The 20,391-nt window shown below is 42.3% G+C and overlaps 1 protein-coding gene and 1 long non-coding RNA gene across 14 annotated transcripts in view; one reads left to right on the forward strand and one right to left on the reverse strand.

Annotated features, from left to right (window-relative positions):
* Nucleotides 1-20,391, reverse strand: part of SMARCA4 (SWI/SNF related, matrix associated, actin dependent regulator of chromatin, subfamily a, member 4) — a 63,481-nt gene that overhangs the window by 35,758 nt on the left and 7,332 nt on the right. For 7 of the 13 annotated variants that reach the window (XR_009556877.1, XM_060269031.1, XM_060269030.1 and 4 more), the window contains exons 2-12: nt 16,548-16,636; nt 14,243-14,492; nt 13,457-13,589; nt 12,551-12,943; nt 12,287-12,454; nt 10,188-10,446; nt 9,548-9,674; nt 7,031-7,204; nt 5,503-5,676; nt 5,211-5,378; nt 2,561-2,611 (exon numbers count right to left, since the gene is read on the reverse strand). Coding sequence is in view for 12 of the 13 variants with exons in the window: in XM_060269031.1 (XP_060125014.1) it covers nt 2,561-2,611; nt 5,211-5,378; nt 5,503-5,676; nt 7,031-7,204; nt 9,548-9,674; nt 10,188-10,446; nt 12,287-12,454; nt 12,551-12,943; nt 13,457-13,589; nt 14,243-14,464 (1,869 nt within the window). In the remaining variant the exon portion in view is untranslated. The remainder of the gene's footprint in view (nt 1-2,560; nt 2,612-5,210; nt 5,379-5,502; nt 5,677-7,030; nt 7,205-9,547; nt 9,675-10,187; nt 10,447-12,286; nt 12,455-12,550; nt 12,944-13,456; nt 13,590-14,242; nt 14,493-16,547; nt 16,637-20,391) is intronic. The other 6 variants (XM_035140594.2, XM_035140593.2, XM_035140592.2 and 3 more) reach the window with 1 other exon arrangement.
* Nucleotides 467-8,695, forward strand: LOC118097588 (uncharacterized). The gene is made up of 3 exons (XR_004694074.2): nt 467-930; nt 4,154-6,051; nt 8,481-8,695. It is a non-coding gene; the product is annotated as an uncharacterized LOC118097588 (long non-coding RNA).

The raw sequence follows: 20,391 nt of genomic DNA on the forward strand, positions 1-20,391 counted from the left end.
ATTTATTTTCTGCTGCAATTGTTCTAGGCTACGCTCCACCACAGAATACTGCTTTTCAAAAAGCAGTTTTGTAGTTTCTTCTTTGAACCTCTCAGAGAGCTGGTGCTCAAACTGCCTTTAACTGCAGTGAAACGGCAATGTTCAAATTAAGCTTCACTGGCGGATTTCTGAAGAACAATCTTTGTTGAAAGGCACAAAAACATGCTAGTTGAGTTGTTTTTTTATCTGGACAGCAGGCAACCCTAAATTCTTCATGCTAATGATTCTGATGACCCTCCTAAGAAGCAGATATTGAAATATGATCAATATAAAGCTTGTGGAAAGCCCCCATAAGCAGGAACATCTCAGCCAATCACCATACTTCTTGCTTTCCTCTATGTGGTCATGCTTACACAACAATGCTGGTTGGTAAATGAGGTCATCACAATAGCTGTTTGAATATACTCATTTCTAACTGACTGCTGGAGGTGGAAGAAGTTATTACATGGTTTTCTTGAGTTTTTCATTTTCTTGTTCCTAAATATTTAAAATATATATATTTAGATTTAGTTGTTTTTAGAGTTAGAACTAGTTGCCTTTTGTTACTTGTGTGGATGTAAATTAAATGGCTTATAAGATTAATTTAGATAGGATGCTGAGGCTGAATAGACTTGATTTGTTCATTTTCCTTATTCTTTTATTTCTAAATATTTTACAGATAGATTTAGATTTAGATTTAGTTACTTTCAGAGTTAGAACTAGTTGCATTTTGCTATTTGTTGTGTGGAGATATATATATATGAGAGAGAATGGTTTAAGGATGCTAAAGTTGAATATTCTTCCAAAATCTTTCCAAATACTCAAAAAAAGCTTAATCCCTAAAAGCTGAGCTTAGATAGGATGTTACAGGAAGGGCTATTCCTTTACTATACAGGCGAAGTCCTTTATCAGGTAAGAGATCTGATGCTCTAATGATATAGCTACTGTATTTTCTTTGTATTAATGGTATATAAATGCTAGTCTGAGGGGAAACTACCAAAAATGTTGGGTAGTTTGACAAGTTTGTAAAGAACCATCAGCTGGGTTGACTGTGGCGAGTTAGTACAGCCTCTAGCCTACCTGGTAAGGAAAATAGGTTTGTTTTTCAAGAAGCAATCAGAAACTTGTTTTTAACATTTCTTTCAATTTTCTGTGAATGTTGATGCTGGCTATCCTCCAAAATTCATTTCCAAATACTGTAGTCAAAACCCTTAATCTAAGCCCTGTGACTTAAGTGCTGGGTTTCCATGCCTTCCGCTTTGTCCAGAGAATCCAAAACAGACCAAGGTTCAGGGCACTGAACCTGAGTCCCAGGTGGAACCTGCTACTACAACCAAGGAATCTGCTCCACAGAATCAGGTGAGCTTTTTAGTGGGAAGTAATCAATACTTTGGCCACCTCACGAGAAGAGAAGACTCCCTGGAAAAGACCCTGATGTTGGGAAAGATTGAGGGCACTAGGAGAAGGGGACGACAGAGGACGAGATGGTTGGACAGTGTTCTCGAAGCTACGAACATGAGTTCGACCAAACTGCGGGAGGCAGTGCAAGACAGGAGTGCCTGGCGTGCTATGGTCCATGGGGTCACGAAGAGTTGGACACAACTAAACAACAATCAAAACATATAAAAGAACATAAAAAAGGACCAAACATTGAAAAGACATGCAACAGAACTTACAGGATGAAAAGAGGTTATTGCCAGCACAAAAGCAACATAGGAACTTGCTCTCCCTTTTTGAAACTGTCATTTTCATGCCTTGCTGGCTGGACAGGGCTCTGGTAAAGTATTCTATACGATTCTTCTGTTTAGGCCAAAGAACATGGTGGCTCTGGCTTGGGTAAAGTGGAAGGGAATGATGCCTTTTTAATGGAATGTCCTTAACATTTGCTTGGAATTATAAAGTACAAACTCCCCGAAATCATTGAAGGATATAAATACAGTGCTGCTCTTGATGGTCAGACTAGATCAGGCATGTCCAAAGTCCGTTTTGGGGGCCTAATCTGGCCCACCGGTCGGTTTAATCCAGCCCCTGTGGCAGTTTATATCCTGGGGTAAAATCCTAAAAACCCTCAACAACTCTAACCCTAAAAAAAGCTCAACAACTTTGGTCAAGGGTCAACAATTTTGGTCAGCCCTTTGGTCGGCCCCCACGGCCCTTCACTTCATCAGATCTGGCCCTCTCTGAAAAAAGTTTGGACACCACTGGACTAGATGCACAAGTAGTGAGAGCACACTGGGAACACAAGGACTGCCTATGCCAGGTCACCCCATTGCTCTTTTCTAGTCCAGCAGCATGTTAAGCAGGGCATGAAGGCCAAAGCACTCAGCCCCTGGCCTGTTGTGTCCTTCTCAGCAACTGTCTCTGATCCATTATAAGGACTTGGGACATAGGAAAGGAATGAAGTGTAACAGTATTTGATGACTGCTCCATAGCACTTTATAGGGTTATGACCAATGGCTACAGATCATACTAAACTGTGGCTAGAAAAGTCATGAATAGGGAGAATATTATTATTATTATTATTGTTGTTATTGGATCTTACTTCACCATCTGGTCCAATTGCCGGTGTCTGTCCTTCTGCAGTTTCAGCCTTCTGGAAATAAAGGAAGAACATTAATCCTTTGTTAATAATAGCAAATTGCATTTTTAAACACTTTATTTACTTAAGACACTTTTCTCCCACTCTTCAGCCAAAAAAGGCTCCTAGATGTCAGTGATAAAACATTTCTTGCCTTCAGCCTTACAATCTAAGACATGACACGAAAAGAAATGGGATTGTGACGGAGGAGGTAAAAACAACAACGAACCTCAAGCAGCATTTCTCTTAGTTACAGAGTGCAGGGACCAGCTAGAATGGAAAGATGACAAGGAGAGGAGGACCAAAGTTGCTGGTCCTTCAGCTGAAGCTGTGGGATGCTTGTGATATATCCCATGTGCCCTGCAGTGGGTTCCCTATCCTAAGAAATTGGCATTTATTCATGTACAGCAAGTCCTTGATCAGGACTCCCCTGGAGAAGTTGCTAGATCTTGTCCACCAGCACAAAGACTGCCACATGGGAGAAATAAATTTCCAGAGGCAATGTGTGGCATCTTGATATGAGAGAAGTGTCCACTGATGTGGCCTAGAATAGAAACTTTCCCATGGCAATATGTGTTCCAAAGCTTGGGCAAGAACCATTATTTCTGCTGTCCTGCTGGAGGCCATAGATGCCATGGTGAAGCAGAACTTCTCAGTAGGAAGAGTGGGGATGTGCATTGAGCAGTATCTATAATTGTTCCCTTATGCTGAATCCTGCAAGTGGAATGTAGATGGCTTTTGTCTTTACCCATGATCCTTCAGGTGGGTCAAAATTGTCATGGTGGGCTTCATGAAAACAAGATGACTGGCTTAATAATTGTCAACTTAACAGTAGACATTGGCTTAACTATTCAGTTTGATCCCCTCTGAGAACTGCAGTTTCAATCACTGCTAGTGCATTTAAAATGCCTTCTCCTTCTGAATCAATCTCCTCAGTATAATCCAGGCATTCCCAAACTCGGCCCTCCAGATGTTTTGGGACGACAGTTCCCATCATCCCTGACCACTGGTCCTGTTAGCTAGGGATGAATGATGGGAGTTGTCATCCCAAAACATCTGGAGGGCTGAGTTTGGGGGTGCCTGGTATAATCAAAGTCATCATGTGCCCTCTGGAGGCCCACATTTGACACTGCAGGGCTAACATTTGTGGGTGATAATGGTGCTGGCTGGAGAGCATGTCTACAGCGAGTACAGGGAGAATCCTGGATGGTTTTTTACTGAAGACAAGAGCCACTGCGATCCATTGTAAAGTAGGTATAGTGCTATGAGGATTTCATTCCTGGTTGTGGCTACAACATCAACAATTGGGGTCAACCAAGAAACACATGCACATTGACAATAGAGGAGGAGGAGGATGGAACTTGCCTCCTAACAATTACTGAGGCAGTCCACGAATGCTTGATCACCCTGACATAATGGTGTCATAATGTAATGCTGAGCATAGTTTTGGAGACTATCGCCCCTTTTCCTGTAGGAGCATGGGAGGAGAGGGAGTAAAAAACAGGTAATAGCAGAAAATAGGCAACAAACCAATGTGTCCTCCTCCTTTGCTTTCAGACAAAAAAAAAAAGAATGCTGAAGAAGAGGAGACTGGGACCAGGAGAAAACCAACAAGGGACTAACAGAATGGAGGAGAAGCAACAGGCCTGAGGCTCAGGAATAACACACAGCAGTAGCAAGTAGGATCTGCTCCAAGCAAGGCAGAAAATGAACTGAGACGTCTCCAGGAAAAAAGCTGTTCATGTGATCTTTGCCTTCCAATCAATAGGGGAGATCGTAATCCACTTGGGATACTTCCTCCTATGCTCAACTGAGAATGGGTATACAATCTAACTTGCTTATTGCATTACCAAGACCCACATTACAAAATTTTAAAAATCTACTACAAATAGAGCAGAAACATGTTGCAAGGCAACATATAGAAAATTGGAAGCCTTAAAGGAAACCAATTCGATTTAATTAATTGCGCCCAGACACAGAAACGTCTATATTCCTTAAATCAGGAGGTTTTTGAGAAGGGACCACAAACCGGCTGCTTGCTATGGGAAAGGGATTTGAAAAGGGATCTATTTCCTTAGATGTCCAGAACTGCCTATGGCAACATGTTCCACAACAAAATGTAAGTACAAATCTTAAGAAAAGCTTCTATAAATTTATGTTCTGTTGGTATCTGACGTCTAAGGCTTAAGCACATCTATAGATGGGTAAGGAACATGTTGAAGAGCTGGTATGTTTTACATATTTTGGGCCTTCTAGGCAGCTTCAAAAGATGACGTGAGAAATCTAACAGGTTATGACCAAACAGTTAGTTCCATTAGTCATATTATTTGTTCATGAAAAAGGACTGGTTTTAACAAAATGTTGAAATGGTAGTCTATTCAACAACAATTGCTTTGTGTGTGTTTTATTTATGGATATTGTGTGATCTATTTTGATTTGCTATGATATCAATGCTATGTTGTTTATGCCAAAAAATATAATAACTAGAGAATTGGACCCTGTTCAGAGGCACACATCGAAAGGCCTGGAATGAAATGTGAAGCATCTTCCAACCCAAATGCTTATACGAAGTTTGCATTTCATCAGCATTATTGATCATAGCACTCCAGGTTACCTTCTTTTTCTTCTTCTTCTTTTTCTCCTTTGCAACTTGGGCAGCCTTGTGTTGTCTCACCAGCTCTGTGAGGTTGGCCACATATTCATCTGTTTGCTGAAGCAGGTAGGCTAAGCGCTTATCTTTCTTTTGATCAATTAGCTTACGGTACCCTTCTTCATCTTCAGCCTTTTAAAAAAAATGCTTTAAATTAGGAACAACAGTTATTTAAAACAAAGTGTACCAAACTGCAATCTACAGAGCTCAGCTGGGTAAAGTTTATGCCTGAAACAAACCTTGGAGCAAACCTTACCATCAACCTACGCATTCTCTCCTTCTCAATTCTCTCATTCTCCTTCTTTTGCTCACGCTCAGTATTGGCATGGTAAGTGGCCACAGCCTTTGTCAGTTTTTGAATCTTCCCTGTGACAGATCGGTGGTATTCTTTAAAATCCTTGGCATGCTGAAGAATGCTATTGAGGTACTCCTAAAAGGAAATGTAATACAAAAGGGATTAATGAATTTATACACCTGTGACAGAGCTTCTTAAGATTGTTGGCAATCTACAACTCTGATATCAGCAATCACAAAATGCCCATTATAAGTGTATTCAATTGCATCTTGAGCCCAGTGATATTCTTAGCTGTTGCAAATGTTCTGCAGGATGTTACTGCTTTCAATAATTTAGGTTTTCTTCCTCCAGCCAAAATCTCAATTTCTGCTTGTCATTTCCTTTAGTCTTATCTCCACAAAGCCAGAAGCAGCCAAACAGAATGCTCAGGTTGAGGCAACCTCCAGGGAAGCCCAATGTACACCAAGCTGCCCATAAACCCCTGATGGGAACACCGAAATTGTTTGTGAGGTAGGTTCAGTCATGTGAGAATGGTAAGACAGAGGATACTCAGTGAAACAAAAATATCTCCTCGTCAGCTACGGAGAGTGGCCAAAGGTGAACTAGGAGAGAACATGACCCTATCCTATAGCTAGTGAGATGCAGTGGAAAGTGGTTTGGGATTGGACTAGGAAGACCTGAGTTCAAATCTCTACTCCATTGTCAAACTCTCTTGGTAGCCTCAGGACATTCACTATTTCTCACCCTGTAACCCAGGCATAGGCAGACTCCGGCCCTTCAGATGTTTGGGACTACCATTCCCATTGTAGTCCCAAACATCTGGAGGGCCGGAGTTTGCCTATGCCTGCTGTAACCCACCTCACAGGGTTGTAGTGGAAATGCTACTCAACAGCCCTAAGCAAAACAGTGCAATGTATTCTTATTTAAGATTTTAATCATAGTCTTTGTTTAGGCAGATCCAATACATGATAATCTGAAAATACAGGAACTGTTTTAGTAGCTAAGAAGTTTATTTTAGAGAATGTTATAAATCTCATCCACCTCCCTCTCTGGATAAACAGGCCGGCGATATGCTAACTTTTTATGCTAAAGAAATTAGACCTACAGCGATGGGTACCAAAGATGGTTAACGCCATATTTTCAATAGCTCTTTGAGCAGTGATGCACCTAGTTCTTCACCTCCATTGTTGTCATGCATTTTACTTCCCTTTATCTCTTCTTTTAACCCTCTTCTCTTAACCCTCTAGCCTTCTCAACATTTAGAAGTGATTTCAACCCCACCACCCACCACCTAATTTTCCTTCTCCTCATTCAAGAAATTGGTGGGGTTACTTTGTTTGCTGCATGTTAGTTACCTACAAAAATGCAGTAACTTCATGTAGGGAAAAAAAATGGAAACATTAGTAGTATAAATATTCACCCACACTGCTCTTTTTGCCACCCTCCTCTACACACCGCCATCTCACATAAAAACAGAAGAATTGCATGCCTGATGTTTTTGCCGGCGTTTCCGTTCTTGTTCGATCTTCTGCTGTTTCTCCAGCTTCTCAGTGATGCGAGCTTCCCGCAGGGACTGCCGTTTGCTACGTTTGTATGCCTTGGCGTTCAGTGCTGTTTCCAGAGCAGTATCTCTTCTCATGCATACCACAACTTCTTGACGCAGCTTTGGAACAACAATTTAAAAAGAAAAGAGTCAATTCTTATCTGAAAGTTGAGAAAGGAGGCATGTCACAAGGCATGTACCTGCCAAGTCATATCCAAAACTGCACATTACAAGAAGATATTTTGGCAATTGTCTTTTGCAGTGGCTTTTCAAAAGAAAAAGCAAAGCATTAATTGTGTTAGTGTTAAACTGAGTGAATGGAAGTGCTAAACTCAAGGAGAAACTATACAACAAGGTATTTCTAGAAATGGTCTCAAAGCCCCAGAATGGTTTAGATCTCAAATATATGTACACATTTCCTTAAAGGGATGGACAAGGCAAGGAAAATGAATCAGGAAGGTTACCTCTGGTGCCTATTCTCCAATCCATTTTATGGCAGTGATGGGCAAACTTGGCCCTCTGGCTGTTTTGGGACTACAACTCCCATCATCCCTGACCACTGGTCCTGTTAGCTAGGGATGATGGGAGTTGTAGTCCCAAAACAGCCGGAGGGCCAAGTTTGGCTATCACTATTTTAGGGGATCCTTCATTTATCAGTCTCTTTAAGCAGAGAAAATGCACACATGACCCTGCTGAAAGGCATGAGACTCATCCACATCTCCCCAACCACTAGAATTCCAAGCAAGGCAGAAGGACAAGCCATGGATAGCCACCTCAAATGATTGATAGGACTGCCTGCTGAGGACCTGAAGGGCCCCACCCTTGCCTCTTTCCACCTGGCTTGGAGAGGGGCTTGACAGGCTTCATGAGGACTGCGGCTGCTGCTTAGCACCGAGGGCTCCTCTTTTAAATTGTTTTTAATTTTTATCTGTGTTGTTTTAAATGCGACCATCTTGGCTGTGAGCCCTGGAAGACCTGCACCCTGCCTTACTGGCCCTTTCCCATCTGGCCTGGGAGAGTGGAGTGCTGACTGACTCCAGCTACAAAAGCTGAGGCTGTTGAACATATTCTTGGGCTGGAGTATTGTTTACAGGGGGTTGGGAGAACTGTCATTGATATTATTGTTGTATCTTTAGTTTTAGATCTTATGATTAATGTGGAAATTGTTTCCATTAGGTTGTGTACTTTTGATGTGTTTTATTTATTGTTTATGACTTCTGTTATGTTTGTAATTATGTAAATCTTGTCATGTTGTAAGCCGCCTTGAGCATAGTTTCAACTATGGAAAGGCGGCATACAAATAAAATGATGATGATGATGATGATATTGCTCATTATTTCTATTTTGTTATTCAAGTAACTCCACCTACTCCTTTTTCTTTCTTTCTTTTGAACAGTACAGTACTTGGATGAGCACAAGTACCCCCAAGCGCCCTTCAGGAAGAGAGTTGCCAAACACAACAGAGGAAGGATAGGTGAAGAGGACAATCCAGGGTCTCTGAAACACCTTGATTCAAAGTGAGGCCTAGTCCAGGAAAGGCTTTTTTGGGGGGGGGGGAGAAGGTTAATAAATAATTATAATAATATTATAAAGAAATATAAGAATAAATTTAAAAAATGGCTGGGCTGAGTGGAAGATTATTGAGTGGGAACACTGGAGAAAAGAAGAATGGCATGGGGGAGATGCACATGGATTCAAGAAAGATATGCAGAAGACCAAACAAAATCATTTCTGGGCAAAGCAGAGTGGAGAAGGAAGACACCAGAAGGTGGAGAACTGTGTAGAAAGAGAAGGAAATGCTGAAAGGAGAACAGAAAGGGAAAGAAGAGGAGCATGGATAAAATGGGAGACAAAGAAGCAGCAAAGAAATGGAAGAAAGGAAAATAAGAGGAAAAGAATAGTAAGTGCATTTTGAAGGACTTATCTACATAGGTATGGCTATCTGGTCATTTTCTCTTCAAAAGGAAAGCCACTGAATTGCCACCTGTTTGAACTATCGTGATATATAAATATGAGGCAGACATAAAGAGAAAATTATTCCAATTTATAACACAGAGAGACATATTTGCCTAAGGCGCAAACAACTTCCGGCACTTCAAGCCAAAGAGGCAGGCCAGATGCTAAAAGGTAGTATTGGCACAAGTTAGCACCTCTTGCTTTCAAGATACATTTCTATGAATACAAAACGGCACTGGCACACCTGACAATTGATTTGGGCCTCTATTAAGAAACCATGCCCGTATCTAAAAAAAATTACTAGAAAAGCAAGTAACTGACCCTGGAAGGCCAGGAGATGGTTGTCACATTTTAAGCTTCTGATTTTATTTAAATGAAGCTACTCAATCAGAAATGCTGCCTCTTGTACGTTTCCATTAAGTTACAAAACCCTGGAGTAAAAGATGTGATTCCCATTTCCAAAATAGTCTTGAGCAACAGGAGTTCCAGCTATGGAACGCAGCCTACCTGTCGCTGGAAGTTAAGCAATCGTAGTGCTTTAAGTTCAATGGTAGCTTTGGTTCGCAGGTCACCAGCCAGTGACCCAGGAAGGTTTTCAAGTTCTTGTATCCTGTGAGCAATGCGAGCCTGCAGTCTGACACAGTAGATTAAGACAAACAATGCATTTGTTTAGGTCTCTTATCATGTCTAAACAAGAGATATCAGATACAGCAGTTATCTACCAAGGGGTCAGGAAGCTAAAAGAAAGGCAACACAGGTTCAAGATAAACCTAAACCCACCCCTCTGCAAAGGGACAAAGCTGTAACACTTGGCTTAGGTCAAACACAGGTTTGCTAATAACATTCCCCTGCTGTTCCAGCATGAGGCCACAATGAAGACCAAGACTAGAATAGCGATAACAGGCCCCCAAAAGTCACTTCACTGAATGAAGCCTTCATTAAAGTCAACCTGTTGCCCAGAAGCAGCAGTGAAACAGTTAAGATCAGGCATTCCCAAACTGTGGCCCTCCATATGTTTGGCCTACAACTCCCATGATCCCTAGCTAACAGGACCAGTGGTTGGGGAAGATGGGAATTGTAGTCCAAAACATCTGGAGAGCCGAAGTTTGGGGATGCCTGGTTACGATTGTAGTAGCTACATTTTTACCTGTACTCCCTCTCTTGAAGGATTTCAACTGGGTCAAGTCCTCTTGGTTTCTGGATTGGAGTGATACGGTTTTGCTTCTGGTGGAGTTGCACCATTGGGGCAGGTTGGGCTGGTTGTCCCGGTGACTGAGTTTGGGGAGGCATTACAGGGGATGCTGCTGGAGGTACCGCCGGAGGTGCTGGTGAAGGACGGCCTGTTGGCTGAGGAGGGATCAGTTTCTGAGGTGTGCTAGTAGGGGCTGCAGCATTTGCCATTGGTCCTATAGAAGAACGTTGGTAGGAAGGCGGCTGTTAAAGACTCCCTCGTATAAGAGCCTGATATAAGCACATGTGAATGTAAAGACTGCAGTGTTCAAGGACCGATTTCTACATTTAAACAGCTGAATAATAGTTTCATTTTGTTATAATTTAACCCAACCTTCCTGCAAGCAGCTCAAGACAGGAGCTAGTGGTGTTCTGCTCCCCTGTTCATCCTCACAGACATCTTATGAAGTAAGCTGAGAGAAAGTAAACCACTTGCCACTGTGGCTTGCTATGGCCTCCGCTGTATACATCTGCCATTCCATCCACTCATACATGAGATTGGCTCTCAACCCAGGAAATGACCTGAAATAATACCACACCCTCTTGTAGTGATTTCTATATTGAATTAAAGCTGCACCAGGAGCACTAAATGTGAACACCTATTCCACTATCTGGCCTATAATAATAAGCTGAAAACTGACAACGATTACTATTCAACCACCATTTTATTCAAGCCATTGATTAAGCTGCTGTGATGTCATGGAATGTTCACAACTTTCTAACTCTATTTGGTGTACTTGTCTAGAGAAAATGAGCCATCAGTAAGAATCTTTCCGAAGAGTAAAATATTTGCTCATCTGGTTTGGGAGAAAAACCTAAATATTGCAGGGGCTCTATGGCTGGGAGGAGTGGATCCAAAAATACTGAACATAAAGGGAAAGGGAATCTAACGATAAGCTGGCAAAACCAGCTACATGAAATCTCTGATACACTATTAACACCTTCAGCAGTTTGCACAGCAGCTTCTCCTACCAGCACCAAAACATACCCCCAAACCGCCACCTTGTTCCGATGGCCTCAGGCGGCTAGTGTCCATTTCCCCCCTCAAAACGGTATGTTACAAAAGGGAGTTTGGATCCTGCTGAGGCAAGTCCCAGAGGTCTTTTTAAGTGAGAAAAGCAACTATTTTGCTAAACACCAGTTCAGAACAAAAAGAAAGGGTCTGAATATGTTGCGGTTTTCAGGAGTTGATCTTATCCTACTTGAAGATGACTCCATTTGTCAGGCAGAAGTTCCCTCTTTTTTGCCAATGAATATTTATTTATTTTTTAACAAATCAGTGCCAAATTACCTCAAATTTAATACAATAATCCCCAGAAGTTGACTTTCCAATGTGACCTGGAGTTTCTAATGGTACTCATACCTTCCAATGGTGGAAGTTATAGAATTTCTGGATTTGAAACATCAAGATGGCTGAGGAGTTCTGTATTCTTTTTATACATGGATGGCAGAATCAAGCAAGTCAAAAGTTATCCTATTGAAAGTTTTTAAATCCCATTATTTGAAACCCACTTTGTGGTTACTCAAAGCATTTGTCTTCAACTATTCGAGCAGGACCCAAAGATGGATTACAACAGCTTGTCCTAAAGTGGGTCACCATTGGCACCACAACAGTCGGGAGGGTGAGAAGAGGAGCTGGGATGAGGTATCAGACAGAGATGTCATAACAATAAACTTAATAATAATTCATGCACAAAAAATTAGAACTGTAATTCAGTGGCAGTTTTCAAACGTCTGAAATGATATTTTAATATTTCTGAACACATATCTTACAAATTATCACTTTCAGCTCAGAAAAAAATGGCCAAATTGGTATCACTGAAACAATGTGATATGGCATGGATTACTGGTATATAGGGGTAGCCATAATAGTTTAATGTAACAAAACTCAACAAAAAGTACAGTTGCATCCTTCAAGTTTTTATAGGATTTTGCTGTTCATGCAAAATGTATTTCAATATACAACTTAAACAAAAAGCCAAGCTTCAATTAATCCTGCCCTCATAAAGGACTTACCTTCAGGCCAGGGCTTTGGGGGTCCACCAGGGGGCTGCCCGGGCATTCCTGGAGGAACTCCTGAGGGTCCAGGAGGGGGCATGTTAGGCCCTCCCATACCTGTGCATACATTGGACAGACACATACACACAGAGTAAGGTTTTTCTTCCTCCACCGTTTGTATCACTCCTTAAATGGGAGAGGGAGAAGGAGGTGTGGCTCTAGCAGAAGTGGGTTACTCTGTGGCCAATCACCCCAGAATAATACACTTAAGCTTATACGTACCATGAGGTCTGTTGTAGTTCGGAGGTGTTGGTCCAGGTGCAGGCCCTGGTCCTTGCACTGGTCCTGTTCCAGATACAGAAGGTGGAGGTAGAGTTGGCATTTGCTGCTGCATTCCAGGCATTGGCCTTTTTCCCTGCACGGCCATGTGAAGATGGTCAGGTAAAGGCTGGCCTCTGGCAAGCATCTTGTAGGCCATTATCTGAGCCCTCAGTTGATGCAGCTGATTCTGGTTAAAAGGAGTTGGGCCACGATTCTGCTGCCCTAGCGCTTGGGGGTCAGTACCATCTAATGGGACTCCTCCAGGACCAGAGGGTATCTGGGGGCCAGAAGAAGGACCATTAGCTGGAACTGGACTCGATGCATGTTCAGAACCACCAAGGGGAGAAGGGTAACCTAGAGAGAAGAGTGCGCAGAGGGGGAGAGATCAATCTGCTGCAATCAAGCTTTAAATACAATTATATTTTAAACATGCTTTTGCATTTTACAGATACTACATTTATCTATTTTAAATAGCCATTTAAAACGAGATTTATTCAAAATATTTCTTACCCACACTTCACCATGAGGTTCCAAGGTGGGATACAACAATATAATATACAGCTGTTTTTATTTAAAAACACACACCATAATAATGCCAATATTTGCTAGGAATAAAGAGCATAAATGTTTCAAATGTATGCTGAAAGTCTACAGAGGCAGTTCTCAGTCAGATCAGCAACAGAAAGCAGCTGCTGTGCTGTTACTGCCTGCTACATCTGCCCAGTTGTAAAAGCAGCAACTTATCCAGTACCACCACAATTGAAACTCTTTTTCTTGCTTAAAAACAATCTCAAATTATTTAATTTATATCAAGAATACAGAGTTAATCTGCAATCTGAGCCACATTAATCCTAAAGAAAGCAATACCTTGAGAATGCTGATCCATTGGACTAGGAGGAGGTCCCATTCCTGTGTGCCCACCAGCCCTCATTCCCATGCCCTTCATTTGGCTGTAACGAGGATCCTCAGATATTCCCTTCTCATGCATGGAATCCATTGGCTGCAACAATATAAAACCGAATATCCATTTAAATAGCTATTTCATTGGAACAGTTTCTAAGTGTGCACTATATGAAACCAATGGGATGTGCAAACCAATTTACTGATTACTGCTACTACACACATTTCACTGAACATTAAAGTTCCGTTTCTAAACACCTGTCGGTTAAGGTACTCTTGCAGTGTGTGTGACTTAGGTAATAAGCATGCCCATCAACCAACACTGCTAAGTTTCTACCTTCTTTCAAAAATGTACAAGATGGCCAAATTTTAAAAGATGTATGGACATTTCACACAGCAAGATAGCAATGAAACACTTTTCAGAATGGAAGAATTGCCTGAAACATTGGGAGTTAACACAATCTGGAAAAAGGAAAGTCTCAGTACCATGTAGAAACAGTCACCTGAAGCCCCAGGATGTGGTTAAAACCAGAGAACTAAAATATTAAATTTCTAAAGAATGGACCTGCAAGGGGAAGGTTTCTACTTCTTATGCTGAAACGTAAGACTGAGAAGAGATGTGCTACATTTTATTGGGGAGGGGGCATTGAAAGAAGGAAGATTGCAACAAAGATCACTTGTTTTCCCACACCAGGAGAGCACAGCAGTGCCATTATATATACACAAAGACAAAGCAACGTTGTGGTTTATTACCTTATGCATCTGATGCATGTTGTCCTGAGAATAACCTCCAGGCCCTTGTGGTTGTATAGGGTGTCCTGCTGATGGTGGCCCGGGGCTGGGGCCCATCATGCTATGTGCAGAACCTGGAGACGGTCCAGGGCTGGGGCCCAGCATAGCACCAGGAGAAGGTCCAGGCCCAGGAGAAGGCCCAGGACGAGGCGTTCCTCCCATTGGAGGATCAGGAGTAGACATTTTCAACAATGTTGTTCAAGATGGTATCCTAGGGCAAGATAATTCATTATTAGTGAGAAACAAAGCCCCCAAACCATTTGTGTTTCATTGTCAGAGGAAAAATACATAATCAGGGGTTCACAGCACAGCACAGCACAGCACAGCACATAGTTTCCAGGTGCTGCTCTGGAAACATCACCATTTGTGCTTAGGAAAAAGTAAAAAATGAGAATAACCGGAGTGCCTTTGGATTATGTAGTATGACTGGGACTTGCTTCCACTCCACCCATGGATCAGGGCCTTTATGCTCGCAGGAAATATTGCAACCAGGTTAATGTGATGCAGATAAACACGCTTTATTTCCTGGTGTACGTGTATTTGGTTCCAAAGCCCCCCTTCCATTTCTTCCAGCATAGCCTGTTCAGAAGCCTCTGACCTGTCACTAGTTCATGGACAGCCCTTCCATGTTATTCACAGAAGCAAGCTGAGTTATCTGCATCTCCCTGGCTGAGTAAAGATGTGTGGCGTTTTCTCCCCGCCTTCCCCATAGTCTTTGTCAGTAGCGTTTTCAGCCAGCTGTACCTCTTGCCCCATTTGCCTCCCTGCCACTCCCCAGTTGAATCACAGCTCACCAGCTGACATAATTCCTAGGAGCTACTGGCTAAAGGCAAGCCCTGCCCACACAGTGCCACAAGTCCTTTCTTCAAATTTCCCAAACCCTACACAGCAGCATCCCACTATTAAAGCTATTGTACAAAACACCAGCTGGCTTTTGCTTCTTCTGTTTCCTAAAAAAAGATACAATCTGATACCATTCAATTGATATTGTTACATCAGAGCAAAGGATAACACCAGCTCCTGGCTAGAATCCACTTCCTTCTCTCATCACCCAGCACTAGAAAACAGGGCCAGTCACCTCAGGATATGCCAACATTTCTCAGTCCCTCCTTTTTGTCATTAAATCTACAGGACAGACACCAACAGAGGGTTACTATGGCTGTTGTGTCCCAAGCCCTCCAGGACTTTAGATGAGAGTCAGGAAGTGTTTGTACAGACACAGACAGCTGACGTCTGCCTTAGGGATCCCACATTCTCCAGCAAAGCCTAGACAGATTTGCAATACACCATGAAAAAGTACCAGATCCTGCTCTTGAGACAAGGATTTGGGGTTTGCGTGCAGAGAACTTGAATCTGTTCCTTTACCATATCAACTGGCCAGGGTCCATCTGTGTCCTATAAACTTCCAGGTACTGCTATTGTGTCAACACACACTAGTATTTGCAGTCTCTCTCTGCCCAAAGGGTATACAACTCAGGTACGTTTATTTTATCTTGTGTATATGGCAAGTGGCTACTGAGTCCTAAGTCACATTTGCACCATATACTAAAAGTGCTATGATACGACTTTAAACAATCAAGTTGAAGTGCCCACCTGAGGAACAAGAACCACAGGAGTAAATGGATACACATGAGTAAGCTACTCAACACGAGTGGACAAAATCCTCAGGCAACCTGGAAGATCTTTAGCTCCAAGCACAAGGTGCTAGACCAGGCATCCCCAAACTGCGGCCCTCCAGATGTTTTGGCCTACAACTCCCATGATCCCTAGCTAACAGGACCAGTGGTTGGGAAAGTTGGGAATTGTAGTCCAAAACATCTGGAGGGCCGGAGTTTGGGGATGCCTGTGCTAGACCAATGTATTAGCATCAACTGTTTTTAAAAAAATATTTATATTTTTAGATTTTTTAAAAAAATAACACTGAGATACATCATTATCACAAGACCAATATAGGTGGAGAACCATCTTGGTGTGCATCACCAAGACCTGGGCGGAGAAGCTAGATGGGCCAGATTTTATTCAGCTGAGCCTGTCTGGGTACTCGGTGCAATATCAATCCATTCTGGTAGGGAAGGTGTTGCTATAGTCCAGGCATCCCCAAACTGTGGCCCTCCAGATGTTTTGGCCTACGACTCCCATGAAATGCTGATAAGTAACACAAAATATACCCCCCCCCAAAAAAACCTGAAATGTATTTTGTTGAAGTCTCTCATTTTTAAAAAACATCTGAAATATACATGATTTTTTAATCTTTAAGTTCACCTACCTGTGAAATTCAGGTTGCTTGTTAACTCATAGCAGTTGTCCACCGTGGCAATGAGCAATTTCTTTGAATTGTCAGTATCTATTTCAATGCTGTTGAAAAAAACCACAACTGCACTTACTTTTCTGTTTAAAATATATACACACTAGCATTTCAAGGATGCCATCCGCCTACCAAAAAATCAACACAGCAACCTGATATATAAATGTTATAAATAGGTAAGCCTTTCTAGGATCGTGCCAAACACTAAGAATTGCTGCGTACCAATATAGGCAAATCACACATTTGAATACTTGCACAAAAGCACCCCCCAAAACACACACACCATTTGTGATATATTTTGCAACATTAGGCACTCTAATAAATTTCATTAATTAATTTATTTAGCAAATGTGTATTATTATTTCTTACATTGCCCTGTGGTCTCTGATGAAGAGAGGTCTTAAATTGAAATAAATGATGCACATTAATGTGCATGCACCTGAAAATAGTTAATTTAATATTATTGTGGTGGTTTCTGTTGCTGCGCCAGCAGCTGAAAAACATTTATTAAGGTACCGGTAATCCCAAGTAAAATCCTACTTAAGGGATCCAATATCACACATTAAATCCACTTATCCCTTCATTATCTTCAGTTCTCATTTAGGAAGGCATACAAAGTTAACCAAGTTAACACAAGGGATGTGGTAAGGGTATTTTTTATGCATATGGCTCCCTGAAAACACATAAGATAAAAGGGAATACTTAAAATGCTGGAACAATGCTGGTTCTCATAAATCGCACTCATCTGATTGTTCTTGGTGTGGCTAACCTGTTGTACTCCAGATGTTGTTGGACTACAACTCCCATCATCCACAGTCAGCATAGACCAGGCATGGCCAAACTTGGCCCTCCAGATGGTTTGGGACTACAACTCCCATAATCCCTAGCTAACAGGATCAGTAGTCAGGGATGATGGGAATTGTAGTCCCAAAACATCTGGAGGGTGAAGTTTGGCCATGCCTGGCATAGACAATGGTGAAGGATAATGTTGCAGTTCAGCAGCATCTGAATGGTTAAAGGTTAGCCACCCTTCCTTTAAAATCTCTTCGTAGGATTTTAAAAAATATGTACATTGCATTAGTTGCCGGAGATGATGATTAATGGGGTCAGGACATGTGTGGAGGCAGAATTTGTTTTCCTCCCACAGTGGTTCAGAAGAAAATTGTTATTCTGAAGCTAGTGTTTGCTAAGGAGAAAAGCTAGCCAGGGATATAAAAAAAAGCCTGTAAGGATGCCAAACTCTACAAGCATGAGGGGAACCACAGGTGATGGAAAGTCACAGCCCCAGTGACAAAATATCAAGGTAAACATTTAAACAGACAGGTGAAAAACATCTGTGAGAACAGTGTTCAAAATTTATCAGGCGTGTTTTGCTACTGGCGTGGGTTCAACTGCAACTACATGGAGATTTATCGATGTTAGGATGGCAACAACTTCTGCCTTAGTTCACAGTTAATACAATTTCCACTGTGTGTGATTCTTCTTCTTGCATACTGGGACAAGTGAATTGCTGTAACAGTCAAGCAATGTAGTTGAGATCATAGAATCGTAGGACTGGAAGGTACCCGAGAGTAATCTAGTCCAACCCCCGGCAAATTGACATTCTGCTGTGGTGACCGTAACCTACATTTAAGGTGCCATTTGGCACCTAGCTTATAAATCTGAGTTTCTAACACTGCGTGAGAAGGAGGTACATACTACAATCTTCAAATATCTGAAGGGGTGTCATAAGGATAATGGAGCAAACTTGTTTTCTATTGCTCCAGAAGGTAGGAACCAACGGATTCAAATGACAGGAAAGGAAACTCCAACTAAACATTATGGATAATTTTCTGATAAGAGCTGTTTTGACAGTGGAACAGACTACCTTGGAAGGTGGTGACCTCTCCTCCATCAGAGGTTTTTAAACAGATGTTGGGTTGCCATCTGCCAATGATTCTTTAGCTGTGATTCCTGCACAGGAAGGGTTGAGCTAAATTGACCCTTGGGATCCTCTTCCAACTCTATGATTTAACTGATGTGAAGAGAGAACGATCCCTTAAACCAGTTAATGGATTTCAGACAGGCAACCATATTATGCACTCGCACTTCCCAGTCTCATGAATAAATCACTACTACCATTGACGTTTATCACTTCTAAAGGTAACACGGTCACTGATGCTAACACTAATAAGGAATTACTTTTAACCAGGAGTTGAAGCTCATAAGCACTCCTAGTTAGTTGTTGTTTTTGTTTAGTCGTTTAGTCGTGTCCGACTCTTCGTGACCCCATGGACCAGAGCACGCCAGGCACTCCTGTCTTCCACTGCCTCCCGCAGTTTGGTCAGACACATGTTGGTAGCTTCGAGAACACTGTCCAACCATCTCATCCTCTGTCGTCCCCTTCTCCTAGTGCCCTCACTCTTTCCCAACATCAGGGTCTTCTCCAGGGAGTCTTCTCTTCTCATGAGGTGGCCAAAGTATTGGAGCCTCAGCTTCACGACCTGTCCTTCCAGTGAGCACTCAGGGCTGATTTCCTTCAGAATGGATAGGTTTGATCTTCTTGCAGTCCATGGGACTCTCAAGAGCACCATAATTCAAAAGCATCAATTCTTCAGCGATCAGCCTTCTTTATGGTCCAGCCCTCACTTCCATACATCACTACTGGGAAGTCTGTTCATAAACCGAAGCGTTCATAAACTGAAGCGAACTTTCCCATTGAAAATAAAGGAAAATGCGATTAATCCGTTCCAGACGGGTCCGTGGAGTACTCAACCTGAAGCGTACTTAACCCGAAGCATGAGTGTAATTGGTTCCGGAAGTCTGTTCATAAACTGAAGCAAACTTTCCCATTGAAACTGAATTAATCCGAGGTTCCGGTTTCCGCCGGCAGGAATGGCGGACCTGTTTTCCATCCCTCTGACCTTCGTAAGGAACTTGGCGGTTGCTAGGGGAGTAAATGGCAACCCCCTACCCTCTCCGGGGGTTACGGAGAGGGGCCGCTGGCCCGCGATGCCCCCAGACCCACTCCGACTGTTTATGGAGTGGGGGGAGCTTGGGCTGAAAAGCACTTACGAGGGCCAGGACTCCCGGACGCTAATCTGCATGGCGGGGATTTCCATGGTTAAAGAAGATAATTAGGCTTAAATCTATGGACATACTTCAGAAGGAGGGGAAGAAGCGCTGTTTACTGCTGAGAAATTTATGCTGCTGAGGGAGAGGAGTCAAAGGCTGTATATCATCTGGAAGAAGGATTGATGGGGACGGAGCGATAAGGGAATTGAGTTTTTTTTATTTTTCTTCATGAGTTACTTCGTACCTTCCCAGACGCGATGTCCTGGCTTGTTTGGAGTGAAAGAGAAGCAAAAGACTGTGTGAGTTGAACTTTATAAACTGTTGTTACTGAGCATATTTTTTAAAGATGTGGAGTTGCCGATGAGAAAAGCCCCCCCCCCTAGTCGGACGGAAGGAGTCCTGGACGCGTTCGGAGGATTTATGAGCTGTGACGCACTTTGAATTGGAGCAGCGACCTGAAGCTAAGTTCAGCTATAGGGCAAGGAGATCCATTAATTTACCAAGAGTTTATGGTTTGATGTTTGGGTCTTCTGCCTGGAAAAGCTGTAAATTTTATAAAGATCGTTAATCTTCATGGCTATGAGAGAAAACGAAAGTGATTTGAGCTTTTTAAGATGGCGCTGCTTCGAAGCAACAGGGAGCTCCAGACTAAGAAGATTTATGGGGAGGCTGGACTGATTAACCCACACAGGAGAAAGAACATTTGTGAAACCTTGTTTGATATTTATCTCAGCAGCTGGGAAACAATCGG

This window comes from Zootoca vivipara, chromosome 16 (assembly GCF_963506605.1).
Source record: "Zootoca vivipara chromosome 16, rZooViv1.1, whole genome shotgun sequence".
NCBI lineage: Eukaryota > Metazoa > Chordata > Lepidosauria > Squamata > Lacertidae > Zootoca > Zootoca vivipara.